General features: G+C 48.0%; 1 protein-coding gene across 3 annotated transcripts in view; it reads left to right on the top strand.

Moving 5' to 3' along the window:
• The window catches only part of FHOD3 (formin homology 2 domain containing 3), a 529,663-nt gene that overhangs the window by 324,488 nt on the left and 191,463 nt on the right, over positions 1–13,712 (top strand). For all 3 annotated transcript variants that reach the window (XM_018039641.1, XM_018039640.1, XM_018039639.1), the window contains exon 7: positions 13,392–13,503. In XM_018039641.1, coding sequence (XP_017895130.1) covers positions 13,392–13,503 — 112 coding nt within the window. The remainder of the gene's footprint in view (positions 1–13,391; positions 13,504–13,712) is intronic.

The raw sequence follows: 13,712 nt of genomic DNA, 5'->3' as shown, positions 1-13,712 counted from the left end.
CTACAGCTGATGTGCTGTTCCACGGACAGAGATGTTCTAGGAGAATTGGGTGGACAGGACGACTGAAAAAAGCATAAGCTTCCAGGAGGTCCCTGGGAGCAGCCCTACCAGCTCAGGCCATCCTTTGCCAGCATTGCTGACCCCCATCCCACCTGCCAGTACTCATCTGCCAGCCCTTCTCCGTCCACTCTGAGGAGATGCCAGCTGACAGCCACACTCTGGCTAACAGCGCTTTCACCATTCCTGAGCTTGGCAGTTGTCCATTGTCATGTTTCCAGGGCTGGTTATTTACATAAGAAAGTTATTTAGCTTTGATCAATAACCTCAGATATACAGATGACACCACCCTTATGGCAGAAAGTGAAGAGGAACTAAAAAGCCTCTTGATGAAAGTGAAAGAGGAGAGTGAAAAAGTTGGCTTAAAGCTCAACATTCAGAAAATTAAGATCTTGGCATCTGGTCCCATCACTTCATGGCAGATAGATGGAGAACCAGTGGAAACAGTGTCAGACTTTATTTTTGGGGGGGCTCCAAAATCACTGCAGATGGTATTTGCAGCCATGAAATTAAAAGACGCTTACTCTTTGGAAGGAAAGTTATGACCAACCTAGATAGCATATTCAAAAGCAGAGATATTACTTTGCCAACAAAGGTCCATCTAGTCAAGGCTATGGTTTTTCCTGTGGCCATGTATGGATGTGAGAGTTGGACTGTGAAGAAGGCTGAGCACCGAAGAATTGATGCTTTTGAACTGTGGTGTTGGAGAAGACTCTTGCGAGTCCCTTGGACTGCAAGGAGATCCAACCAGTCCATCCTAAAGGAGTTCATTCCTGGGTGTTCATTGGAAGGACTGATGCTAAAGCTGAAACTCCAGTACTTTGGCCACCTCATGTGAAGAGTTGACTCACTGGAAAAGACCTGATGCTAGGACGGATTGGGGGCAGGAGAAGAGGGGACAACAGAGGATGAAATGGCTGGATGGCATCACCGACTTGATGGACGTGAGTTTGAGTGAACTCCGGGAGTTGGTGATGGACAGGGAGGCCTGGCGTGCTGCGATTCATGGGGTTGCAAAGAGTCTGACATGACTGAGTGACTGAACTGAACTGAACTGGTTACTCAGAGAAGAATACCCACTCTGGTACTCTTGCCTGGAAGGTCCCATGGACGGAGGAGCCTGGTGGCTATAGTGCATGGGGTCGCGAACAGTTGGACACGACTGAGTGACTTCACTTTCACTTTTCACTTTCATGCATTGGAGAAGGAAATGGCAACCCACTCCAGTGTTCTTGCCTGGAGAATCCCAGGGACAGAGGAGCCTGGTGGGCTGCTATCTATGGGGTCGCACAGAGTCGGACACGACTGAAGTGACTTAGCAGCAGCAGCAGAGAAGAATATGTGTCCCATTTGCCTGTGGCTTATGTTTTTGCACCAGAGGGAAAGCTGGGGTACCCTATAGTATGGTAGAAATCAGATTAACCTTGGTTTTCTTTGACTTCCTCTAGAAATTAGCTGTGTGACCAGTCACAGAGTCTTCTGGAGGTTTTGTATCTGAAGCTGGGGATAAGCACCCACTCTGGTTGATTTCCCCTGTTAATTTCGCAGCTACTATGGCAGTGTTCCCTTTGGTGGTATTTTAATACACGGTTTGGGTAGTGCTTTCAGTTCAGGTCAGTTCAGTCGCTCAGTTCAGTTCAGTTCAGTCGCTCAGTCATGTCCGACTCTTTGCGACCCCATGAATCGCAGCACGCCAGGCCTCCCTGTTCATCACCATCTCCCGGAGTTCACTCAGACTCACGTCCGTCAAGTCCGTGATGCCATCCAGCTATCTCGTCTTTGGTCGTCCCCTTCTCCTCCTGCCCTCAATCCCTCCCAGCATCAGAGTCTTTTCCAATGAATCAGCTCTTCTCATGAGGTGGCCAAAGTACTGGAGCTTCAGCTTTAGCATCATTCCTTCCAAAGAAATCCCAGGGCTGATCTCCTTCAGAATGGACTGGTTGGCTCTCCTTGCAGTCCAAGGGACTCTCAAGAGTCTTCTCCAACACCACAGTTCGAAAGCATCAATTCTTTGGCGCTCAGCCTTCTTCACAGTCCAACTCTCACATCCATACATGACCACAGGAAAAACCATAGCCTTGACTAGACGGACCTTAGTTGGCAAAGTAATGTCTCTGGCTTTTAATATGCTGTCTAGGTTGGTCATAACTTTTCTTCCAAAGAATAAGCGTCTTTTAATTTCATGGCTGCAGTCACCATCTGCAGTGATTTTGGAGCCCAAAAAATTAAAGTCTGACACTGTTTCCACTGTTTCCCCATCTATTTCCCATGAAGTGATGGGACCGGATGCCATGATCTTCGTTTTCTGAATGTTGAGCTTTAAGCCAACTTTTTCACTCTCCTCTTTCACTTTCATCAAGAGTTTTTTTTAGCTCCTCTTCACTTTCTGCCATAAGGGTGATATCATCTGCATATCTAAGGTTATTGATATTTCTCCCGGCAATCTTGATTCCAGCTTGTGTTTCTTACAGTCCAGGGTTTCTCATGATGTACTCTGCATATAAGTTAAATAAGCAGGGTAACAATATACAGCCTTGACATACACCTTTTCCTATTTGGAACCAGTTCCATGTCCAGTTCTAACGGTTGCTTCCTGACCTGCATACAGATATCTCAAGAGGCAGGTTAGGTGGTTTGATATTCCCATCTCTTTCAGAATTTTCCACAGTTTATTGTGATCCACACAATCAAAGGCTTTGGCATAGTCAATAAAGCAGAAATAGATGTTTTTCTGGAACTCTCTTGCTTTTTCCATGATCCAGTGGATGTTGGCAATTTGATCTCTGGTTCCTCTGCCTTTTCTAAAACCAGCTTGAACATCAGAAAGTTCATGGTCCATGTATTGCTGAAGCCTGACTTGGAGAATTTTGAGCATTACTTTACTAGCATGTGAGATGATTGCAATTGTGCGGTAGTTTGAGCATTCTTTGGCATTGCCTTTCTTTGAGATTGGAATGAAAACTGACCTTTTCCAGTCCTGTGGCCACTGCTGAGTTTTCCAAATTTACTGGCATATTGAGTGCAGCTCTTTCACAGCATCATCTTTCAGGATTTGAAACAGCTCAACTGGAATTCCATCACCCCCACTAGCTTTGTTCATAGTGATGCTTTCTAAGGCCCACTTGACTTCACATTTCAGGATGTCCGGCTCTAGATGAGTGATCACATCATCATGATTATCTGAGTCGTGAAGATCTTTTTTGTACAGTTCACCATGTATTATTGCCACCTCTTCTTAATATCTTCTGCTTCTGTTAGGTCCATACCATTTCTGTCCTTTATCGAGCCCATCTTTGCATGAAATGTTCCCTTGGTATCTCTAATTTTCTTGAAGAGATCTCTAGTCTTCCCCATTCTGTTGTTTTCCTCTATTTCTTTGCATTGATCGCTGAAGGCTTTTTAAATCTCTCCTTGCTATTCTTTGGAACTCTGCATTCAGATGCTTATATCTTTCCTTTTCTCCTTTGCTTTTTGCCTCTCTTCTTTTGACAGCTATCTGTAAGGCCTCCCCAGACAGCCATTTTGCTTTTTTGCATTTCTTTTCCATGGGGATGATCTTGATCCCTGTCTCCTGTACAGTGTCACGAACCTCATTCCATAGTTCATCAGGCACTCCATCTATCAGATCTAGGCCCTTAAATCTATTTCTCACTTCCACTGTATAATCATAAGGGATTTGATTTAGGTCATACCTGAATGGTCTAGCGGTTTTCCCTACTTTCTTCAGTTTGAGTCTGAATTTGGTAATAAGGAGTTCATGATCTGAGCCACAGTCAGCTCCTGGTCTTGTTTTTGTTGACTGTGTAGAGCTTCTCCATCTTTGGCTGCAAAGAATATAATCAATCTGATTTCGGTGTTGACCATCTGGTGATGTCCATGTGTAGAGTCTTCTCTTATGTTATTGGAAGAGGGTGTTTGCTATGACCAGTGCATTTTCTTGGCAAAACTCTATTAGTCTTTGCCCTGCTTCATTCCACATTCCACGGCCAAATTTGCCTGTTACTCCAGGTGTTTCTTGACTTTGTGTCTCCATGAACCACAGCACGCCAGGCCTCCCTGTCCATCACCAACTCCTGGAGTCCACCCAAACCCATGTCCATTGAGTCAGTGATACCATCCAACCGTCTCATCCTTTGTCATCCCCTTCTCCTCCTGCCCTCAATCCCTCCCAGCATCAGGGTCTTTTCACATGAGTCAGTTCTTCGCATGAGGTGGCCAAAGCATTGGAGTTTCAACTTCAGCATCAGTCCCTCCAATGAACACCCAGGACTGATCTCCTTTAGGATGCACTGGTTGGATCTCCTTCCAGTCCAAGGGACTCGCAAGAGTCTTCTCCAACACCACACTTCAAAAGCATCAATTCCTTGGCGCTCAGCTTTCTTCACAGTTCAACTCTCATATCCATACATGACCACGGGAAAAACCATAGCCTTAACTAGATGGACTTTTGTTGGCAAAATGATGTCTCTGCTTTTTAATATGCTATCTAGGTTGGTCATAACTTTCCTTCCAAGGAGTAAGCGCCTTTTAATTTCATGGCTGCAATCACCATCTGCAGCGATTTTGGAGCCCCCCAAAATAAATTCTGACACTGTTTCCACTGTTTCCCCATCTATTTCCCATGAAGTGATGCCACCAGATGCCAAGATCTTCATTTTGTGAATGTTGAACTTTAAGCCAAGTTTTTCACTCTCCTCTTTTACTTTCATCAAGAGGCTTTTTAGTTACTCTTCACTTTCTGCCATAAGGGTGGTGTCATCTGCATATCTGAGGTTATTGATATTGCCTGAAGTGCTTAGATAACAACAATGAATTTATGTTACCGGTTATCAGCTAACTCTTCATCATTACACTGAGGAATGTATCCCAGAGGAAATTTAGCAAAGTGGATATTTTTTGGTCTTGTTCACTTTTAGACGTTATTCTTTACAGAAACCTCCTGGTAAGCCCCAGTACTTTATCTCAGTAGAAGAACATGTTCTTTTACAGCATTATTTACTACTTTGACATTTATTTGAGTTCTTTTTGAATTTTTGTTTTTGTTGTTCAGTTGCTACGTTGTGTCCACCTCTTTGCAACCCCATGGACTGTAGCATGCCTGGCTCCTCCGTCCTCCACTATCTCCCGGTACTTGCTCAAACTCATGTCTATTGAATTGGTGATGCCATCCAACCATCTCGACCTCTGCTGCTGCCTCCTCCTTTTGCCTTCCATCCTTCCCAGTATCAGGGTCTTTATTTTTGAATAGTCTGTATTTGACATTCTGCAAGATTTCCTGCCACCAAGTAGTAAAAACTTGAGGGGTTCCCAGCCCCACAATTGGCTACTCCATTAATCACCAAGTTCGTTCCCTCTCTGCAAATTGCACTGGATCATACATGGGTTGGCCATTAGGCCCTGAAGCCATAGCACATAGGTTTGATGCGAGTGGCTTCCTGTCTTGGCAGGTGTGCCAACTTTGGGGTCTACATCCCTCCCCCACAGACACCTGAAAGCCTTGGCTCAGAAGTTTGGACTCAGGGAGTGTATTTCAGCCTATACTTTATTTCTGATAACATCAACCTTTTTCTTATGATGACAGCACAGAAGGGGAGAGATTTGGACCCCAAGATATCTGATAACCAGTTGCAAAGGCTTTGGGGCCCATTCTGAGCTTTTTGCTTAGGAATTCTGAGCTTGAGTATATGTCTTTGAAGTAAAGCATTTAAGAGAAGTTTGATAAATATCTTAAGTCACTTGAATTTTGTTGTTGTTCTTGTTAAAATATTGAGCATATTCTTAGTTCTGGTTAGCTTGTAAACAGTGTGGCAAAGCTTTGCAGATCAAGTTACCCTCCAATTTCTAATTCAGTTTTAATAACCAGCATCCACGTCTATAGCATGCTTTTTTTAGTGGAAAATGAAACAGATAGAAAGAAGCATGTCTTTCAAACCCCCTTTATAATTTAAATCCAGAGGTTTGGAAATTGTTTTCTTTCTATGGTTGCTGAATTTCTAGAAGAGTAGGAATTTGGAGACTTGGGGGAATACTTTGATTTCTACTTCATAAGCAATGCATTTGACCTGCGAAGTGAAGTTCTTCAGTTCAGTTCAGTTCAGTCGCTCAGTCGTGTCCCACTCTTTGTGACCCCATGAATTGCAGCACTCCAGGCCTCCCCGTTCATCACCATCTCCCGGAGTTCACTCAGACTCACATCCATCGAGTCCGTGATGCCATCCAGCCATCTCATCCTCGGTCGTCCCTTTCTCCTCCTGCCCTCAATCCCTCCCAGCATCAGAGTCTTTTCCAATGAGTCAACTCGTCTCATGAGGTAGCCAAAGTACTGGGGTTTCAGCTTCAGCATCACTCCCTCCAATGAACACCCAGGACTGATCTCCTTCAGAATGGACTGGTTGGATCTCCTTGCAGTCCAAGGGACTCTCAAGAGTCTTCTCCAACACCACAGTTCGAAAGCATCAATTCCTCGGCGCTCAGCCTTCTTCACAGTCCAACTCTCACATCCATACATGACCACTGGAAAAACCATAGCCTTGACTAGATGGACCTTTGTTGGCAAAGTAATGTCTCTGCTTTTGAATATGCTATCTAGGTTGGTCATAACTTTCCTTCCAAGGAGTAAGTGTCTTTTAATTTCATGGCTGCAGTCACCATCTGCAGTGATTTTGGAGCCACAAAAAATAAAGTCTGACACTGTTTCCACTGTTTCCCCATCTATTTCCCATGAAGTGATGGGACCGGCTGCCATGATCTTCGTTTTCTGAATGTTGAGCTTTAAGCCAACTTTTTCACTCTCTTCTTTCACTTTGATCAAGAGTTTTTTTTAGCTCCTCTTCACTTTCTGCCATAAGGGTGGTGTCATCTGCATATCTGAGGTTATTGATATTTCTCCTCACAGTCTTGATTCCAGCTTGTGTTTCTTCCAGTCCAGCGTTTCTCATGATGTGCTCTGCATGTTCTTGGTCTTGTCTAAGTACCATAAAGCATGAAGGGAGTTCCGGCTTGCTTTTTTATTTGTTCATTTCAGGCTGTGCTGGGTCTCTGATGCCGTGGGGGCTTTTCTTTAGTTGCGAGAGCTGGGGTTACTCTCTAGATGTGGTGCACCCGCTTCTTGCTGTGGCGGCTTCGTTTGTCGCAGAGCATGGGCTCTGGGGTGCTCAGGCTTCATTAGTTGTGGCTCCCGGCTCTAGAGCGCAGGCTCAGTAATGTGGCACATGGGCTAAGTTGCCCCCAGGCATGTGAGATCTTCCCGGATTAGGGATTGAACCTTTGTCTCCTGGATTCACAGGCAGTTTCTTTACCACTGAGCCACCAGCGAAGCCCTCTAGTTTGCTTTTAAGAGCAGAACTATTGAGGAACTGCCTCTTACTCCTTTTCCATAACAACTGGTGGTCACAGTTTATCTAAACCCTAGATAGCCAGGTTCTGTACAGGCTGACTCCTCACCTTCCTTGTGGGTTGTTGACCTAGAAAATTAAACAACAGCAACAACAAAGCCAGCCTAGCCCTATGGACACCATCGTCCTACTCAGGCCCACCTCCCTGACATGGAGGTGACAGCGGAGTCCCGGGTTGTCCGCGGGACCTCCCTGGTCTTTGGAAGTCTCGCAGCCTCTGCTTTGTGCTGTGTAGGAACAGAGAGGAGCAGCTGCCGTGGAGAGTAAGGCTCACACTGATGACAAGCACGGTTCACCGCTGACTGCATGTTCCTATCCTTGTGCGAAAGGATTTCTCAGATTTATACTGTGATTTAGCTGCATATTTAAAGCAACATAAAACATAATTTATTATGATGGACAGCGCTAAAATAGAGTGCCAGTTTTTCCCAGAATGTAATTATAGTTGATCCTTGAATTATGCAGAGGTTAGAGACCCAGACCCTCCTAGGAGTTGAAAAATGGTGTAGAAATTAAAGTCAACTCTCCATATCTGCGGTTCTTCCATATCCTCAGTCCTGTGCCTGTGGTTCCGCACCCATGGATTCAGCTAGCCGCGGATCATGTAGTATCATAGTATTTACTTTTGAAAAAGAAAAAAACTTCCTATGAGTGGACCCGCACAATTCAAACCCATGTTATTCAAGGGTTGACTGTATATAAAAGTAGGTAATGTGTAGCCCAAAGGCTGAATGTAGACCCTCCCCTCCGTGTGCTTCCTCCAAACCCTAAAATAAGTGGGCTTATTTGTATAAGCAGGAACCTGAAGGCTGTCACACCACTCTTTGGGTGTAGCCCAGAAGGCCGGCTACATCAGCTCTGAGCCTGTCCGACTGCCTCTCCTCCCCAGTGTAAGGGCCTGGCTCTGGGACGTTGTTCTCTATCCTCAGTAGCCTGACTCTGAGGGCCCCTGGCACAGGTAACGCTCTCAGCTGTGTTGTGTGGAGGTGTTCTGAGTCCTGTCTCCAAAGCAGGGTGACTGTCTTCTTAAAGGCTGGGGTACAGCTTCTTGACCTCCTGCCCCCCAGGGACCTTCAGTGGGTACTGAGCGTCTGGAAGGCACTCAGGACGTTGAAAGAAAAGTCAGAGTATCTTGGAATTGGGAAGGACCTTAGGTGGCTCGGCCAGCTTGTCCCCATCCAGGCTCTGAATTCCTTCTGCAGTAGCCTTAGCAAGGGCCACCCAGACCCTCTGATGTGGGGAATCTATGCCCACAGCATCTGACTGGTCTCAGAACCACTGCTTCTGAGACTGACTCCGTGTTGCCCTGGTTACTGTTTGTGACCAGTTGTTTTACCTTCCCAAGTGGTTCATGCTCCATGAAAATGAGAATCAGTTCTTACTGATTGCCCTCAGTGCTAGACAGAGAGGCAGTTTTGAGCCTGGAAGTCATTTGTGATGAAACTGCCCCTTAGAGCATGCAGGAGCCCCAGGCGGAGATGAAATGGCAATGAAGGGTCACTGCACAGCCCTTTGAGAAGCCTCCGGTGTCTGAGCCTTGCAGGGCTGTGTGTGCTGGCATCCGTGCACGTGTTCCCCACCCCTCACTCATGGTGCTTGCTGCCGCTGCCATAGTGGGCCTGCCTCTCCTGGTCCATCACCGGCCTCTCGTTTACCTCTTCTCAGCAGCTCAGGAAGCTCAGTGGCCACTCACTGCTAGAATGTGTCTTAGAATAAGTACAGCAGATTTTTAAGAGCTCTGAGATGATGAGCAGCATGTTTGGACTTGGAGGAATGGCTGTGTGGCCTCCATTGTGGCTGTTCCAAAGTTTTAGAGGGTTTTGATAGCATTCCAGATACTTGAGGGCATCAAATTAAGTGAATTCTGGAAAAATGAGCATTTGGTGTAGAAATCTTTTGAAGTCAGGAATTCTTATTACTTTCAAGTCTGTACAGCAATGCTAATGAGGTATTTCAGAAGAGGAACTGTGCTGGTTGTATTTTGATGATTAGTTGGGACGTGCTAGCAATTAGTACTGTTCATTTCCATTAAATTAATGTGCTAATGCTCTCTTTTTTCTAAAGTAGTTTAACTATATAACATGTTTGTGATTAATTTTACATAGTAAGGCTTCCAAACACACATAAACATCAACTTAGACTGAGTAGAAGCCAAATTCATAGAAGCCTAAAATCATGACTCAGAAGAGTTTAAGGGTTTTTTAAAAATAAAGTTACAATGGCAACAGATCTCTAAGCAGCGCCTTCACAGCAAAGGAGGAGACGACGTGAACAGGCATGTTGAGACTAATAGGGAAAGAAGACTTCCCGAGAAAACAGTGGTTTCTTACTTAGAGAACCTTGTAAGGGAGACTGGGTCCTTGGGTACCCTGTCAGCCAAGGCTCCGTGACCGCAGAGTTGCCCAGGAGGGAGCCCAGCTGAGCTCAGCTGATGGGGCCGTGGGCTGGGCAGCAGCCAGGTTCTTTCCCACGAAGACACCAAGGAGGCTTAAACCACATAATAACAGTCCGCCCACTGAGGAGGGCGCCAAGCCTGGGCTTGCTGGGTTGTTTTATTTACTTGAAGACATTTTTTCTGCTCTACATGTACCAAGATAGCACAGCTCATTGTGCCATGCCTTCCTCTCCTACCCGCCCCGCCCCACCTTGTAGTTGCAGAGAAAAGTGCTCTGGGATTTAGTCTATTCCCAGGTAGGGAGAAAGAGAATGTGGGACGTGGGTGACACGAGGTGAATGTGCTCTAGAGAGTTCAGAGCCCTCACCAGAACTCAGGTCCCATTTTGATAAGGATGTCGCAGGGCGGACGGGTGGAAGCCCAAGGTGCTGCCTGTTCTCTGCACTTGCGGGGGTGGGCCCAGCCTTGCTGAGGGCTGGGGTGGAGTTGGGGGTTGGAGCGTGCTCAGGAGACTGGCTCCACACACATTAGTGGTTGGGTTTGCAGGCCAAGCCTTGGTGAAGAGGGCACTCCGGCCTGCCCATGTGCAGTACTGACCCAGCAGTCCCTTGGAGGCAGATGCGGTTTCTGGTGTGTCAGAAAAAACAGCATCTCTGCCACTAGGTGGCCTCTGCTCTGGGGCTTCCCTGGTGGCTCAGCTGGTAAAGAATCTACCTGGCATGCAGGAGACCCGGGTTTGATTCCTGGGCCGGGAAGATCCCCTGGGGAAGGGACCGGCTGCTCTAAACAGGTGTGACACGTGTATCAGGTGAGTGAACGTGTATGTAGCAATTACAGGTCATGATAGAGGACGTGAAGAAAACAGAACAGGGTGACGTGAGTGACCAAGGGGCTCCTTCAGGTGAAGTTCTCAGAAAGGTTATTTCCCATGAGGGGAAATCTCTTAGACCTGGAAGATAAGGAAAGGCCAGTCCTGTGGTGACTGGTGAGGGAATAGCCAATGAGAAAACTTGAGTCAGGCACAAGCTTCAGTACGTGAAAAACACACGGTCACATGACTAAAGAGAGGTGGCTGATGGGAGCGCCCTGGGCGGAAGGGGAGTGACAGGGGATGAGGATGGAGAGCTTGGTAGTGACATAAAGCTCGCAGGGCTGGACCCCATCCTGAATGCAGAGCCAGTGGAGCGTTGAGAGTGCCAGGGTCACTCCGGCTGACGTTTAAAGAAAGGGCTTCAAGGTGACAAGCCCAGAAGCACTGAGGAGGCTCTCACGGTGGTCTCAGGTGGACAGGGAGAGGGAGCTGCGGGCAGAGTCAGGGCAGGGATAGCTGTCGACAGCCCTGATGGATGGAGTCGTTGTGAAACTGGGAGGGAGGAGGGCAGGGTGGCTCCCATTTGCAGTGAGTGAATGGTGGGGCCTTGTCCCGAGGTGTGGACTTGTGGAAGGGACACTCTGGAAGTGGTGGTGGGACAGGATGAGCACAAGTGCAAATCGTGAGTTCTCTTTGGGCTACATTGAACTTGAGGGCCCATAAGAGTGGCGAGGTCAGGTGCCAGGTCTGAAGACCATTGAGTCATAAATGGGATTTACAGTTAAGGGCTTGGATGAACTCACCTGGACAGAGTGTGTAGCAAGGGAGCAGGGGTGGGGAGTGAACTCTGAGGCCTCCCCACACCTGGAGGTTGAGCTTCTTAGAAGGAGCCAGCTAGTGTAGCCCCCCAGGTAGGAGATGGTAGTCAGCCATGTCATGAGGAAATTGTTTCTGGGGGGAGCAGTTGATTGTCACGTGCTGCTGAGGGTTGAGCTAAAATGAGCCTAGAAGAGTAACCACTGGACACCATGGAAAGTGAAAGTGTTAGTCACTCACCAAAGTGTCTGCGTCTTTGTGACCCCATGAACTGTAGCCTGTCAGGCTCCACTGTCCATGGAATTCTCCAGGCAAGAATACTGGAGTAGGTTGCCATTTCCTTCTCCAGGGGATCTTCCTGACCCAGGGATCGAACCCAGGTCTCCTGCATTGTAGGCAAATTCTTTACCGTCTGAGCCACCAGGGAAGCCTGGACAACGTGAGGCCATCAGCAACCTTGACGAGAGTAATTTAATCTGCACCTTGGAGATGGAAGCTCTGTCAGATTGGGTTGAGGAGTCTGTGGGAAATGGAGAAGGGGGATCGGGGAGTATGGCAACTCTTTTGAGTGATTTTCTTATAAAGGGGAGCTGGAAACCATGGCTCTGGCTGGAGAGAGCTATGGAATCGAGGAAAAGCCAGCTGGTTTACTAGGCAAGATGACAGAGGACAAGGGGGTGACGGGGAGAGGTGGGGTCATGAATTTGGAGAAATGACTTGGGATGGGTGATGGTTTCACCCTGTCCCCCGATGTGTGCCACGCCCTAATATATTGATGTGAGGAGGTGCCTGCAGGAGTCCCTGGGCCTTTCTCGGCGGCAGAGCTGGTGGAGTGCCTGGAGCCGGTTTTCCACAGCCATGGGGGTGGGGGAACAAATGTGGGCTGATTGGTTGCTCCTTGGGTGGTTCGTTCATTCCATGTGCAAACACCATGGAGGCCACTCTGGCCCAGGTGTGGTTCCGGCCCCTCAGACCCCATGCACAGCAGCCTCTCTCCCCAGGAGAGCTCTTTCTGCCTGTGGGGTAGGGGCGGAGGCAGGGGGCACTGGCCAGCCACCTGCTGGGGCCCCCACCGAGGAGCAGCCCTGAGGCAGGTGCGCTGTTTCCTAGAAGGGGGATTTGAACCTGTTTCCAGGAGGAAGGTGTGTGTGATTTCTTTGAGGAGGAAATGGGGTGCAGGAAAGGAGACATGAGTCAAGGTTGCAGCAGCAAAGCCTGTGGGGAGGGGTGGAGGGCTGAGCTGGAAGCCCCAGGCTGCCACAGCCCACCCCCAAACCCACCCCACCCCACCCCCAAAACCCCACCCCCGGCGGCTAAGTGAGTTAGAGTTCAGTGGCGGCTGCATTTCTCCAGGTAAGCGACCTTCAGTCCACATGAAGAGGGACCCTGGGCTGGGTGTGGCTCCTCACGAGTGCAGTCCTCTGGGCCTAGGACTGTGGGGGTAAGGCCCCAGATGGCCTTCCCTGTGCAGTTTTAAGAACCTGGACTTGGTTCAAGCATCCTGTTGCAGCCTCAGACGAGTCATTTAGCCTGCTGTGCCTGCTTCTTCATTAGAAAAAAAATGAGACTTGATTGCAATACATCACAGTGATCTAGTCTGGTTAAAACGAAGTTACTGACCCAGCAACTGCCGCCTCGTGTGTTGACAGACAACCTGTATGAGCCCTGGGGCCAAAGACCTTGGGTTCAAATTCTGGTTCCGTTTCTAGCTGTGGTATCTTGAGTCAGGGACTCTGGGCCTCAGTTTGCTTATCTGTGCAATGGGGGTAATACTGACACCTGCCTTCTGAGGTGTCTGGTGAAGGAATCTGCGTAACTGCTGAGAAGAGCAGCTGGGTGCCAGCTGCCGTCAGGACAAAGGCTGCAGACACCCCCGGTGTGTGTGCAGCCACACGATGGTTGTGTCTTGTCTCCGCAGTTCCGCCTGGTGGTGAAGACAGCCCTGAAGCTGCTGCTGGTCTTTGTGGAATACTCGGAGTCCAATGCACCTCTCCTGATTCAGGCCATCTCTGCTGTGGACACAAAAAGGGGTGAGTGATCCCCGCTTGCTATGTCATCCAAGTAAGAGTCTCATGTAGGATTTCCACTTTTTATTTCCATGTTCAGGGCACAATTGAAACGGAACAGAATTCCCGTTGTGTGGACTTCTGACATCAGGAAACAGATGTTTCATGATGCATGTATAAAGACTAGGTGAAGGAGGGAACAGGGAAAGAAAAGCACCCCTAGCTGACCCAGG

The sequence above is a fragment of the Capra hircus genome, chromosome 24 (assembly GCF_001704415.2).
Source record: "Capra hircus breed San Clemente chromosome 24, ASM170441v1, whole genome shotgun sequence".
Taxonomy (NCBI): Eukaryota; Metazoa; Chordata; class Mammalia; order Artiodactyla; family Bovidae; genus Capra; species Capra hircus.
This window is presented reverse-complemented; position numbering and strand designations above follow the sequence as displayed.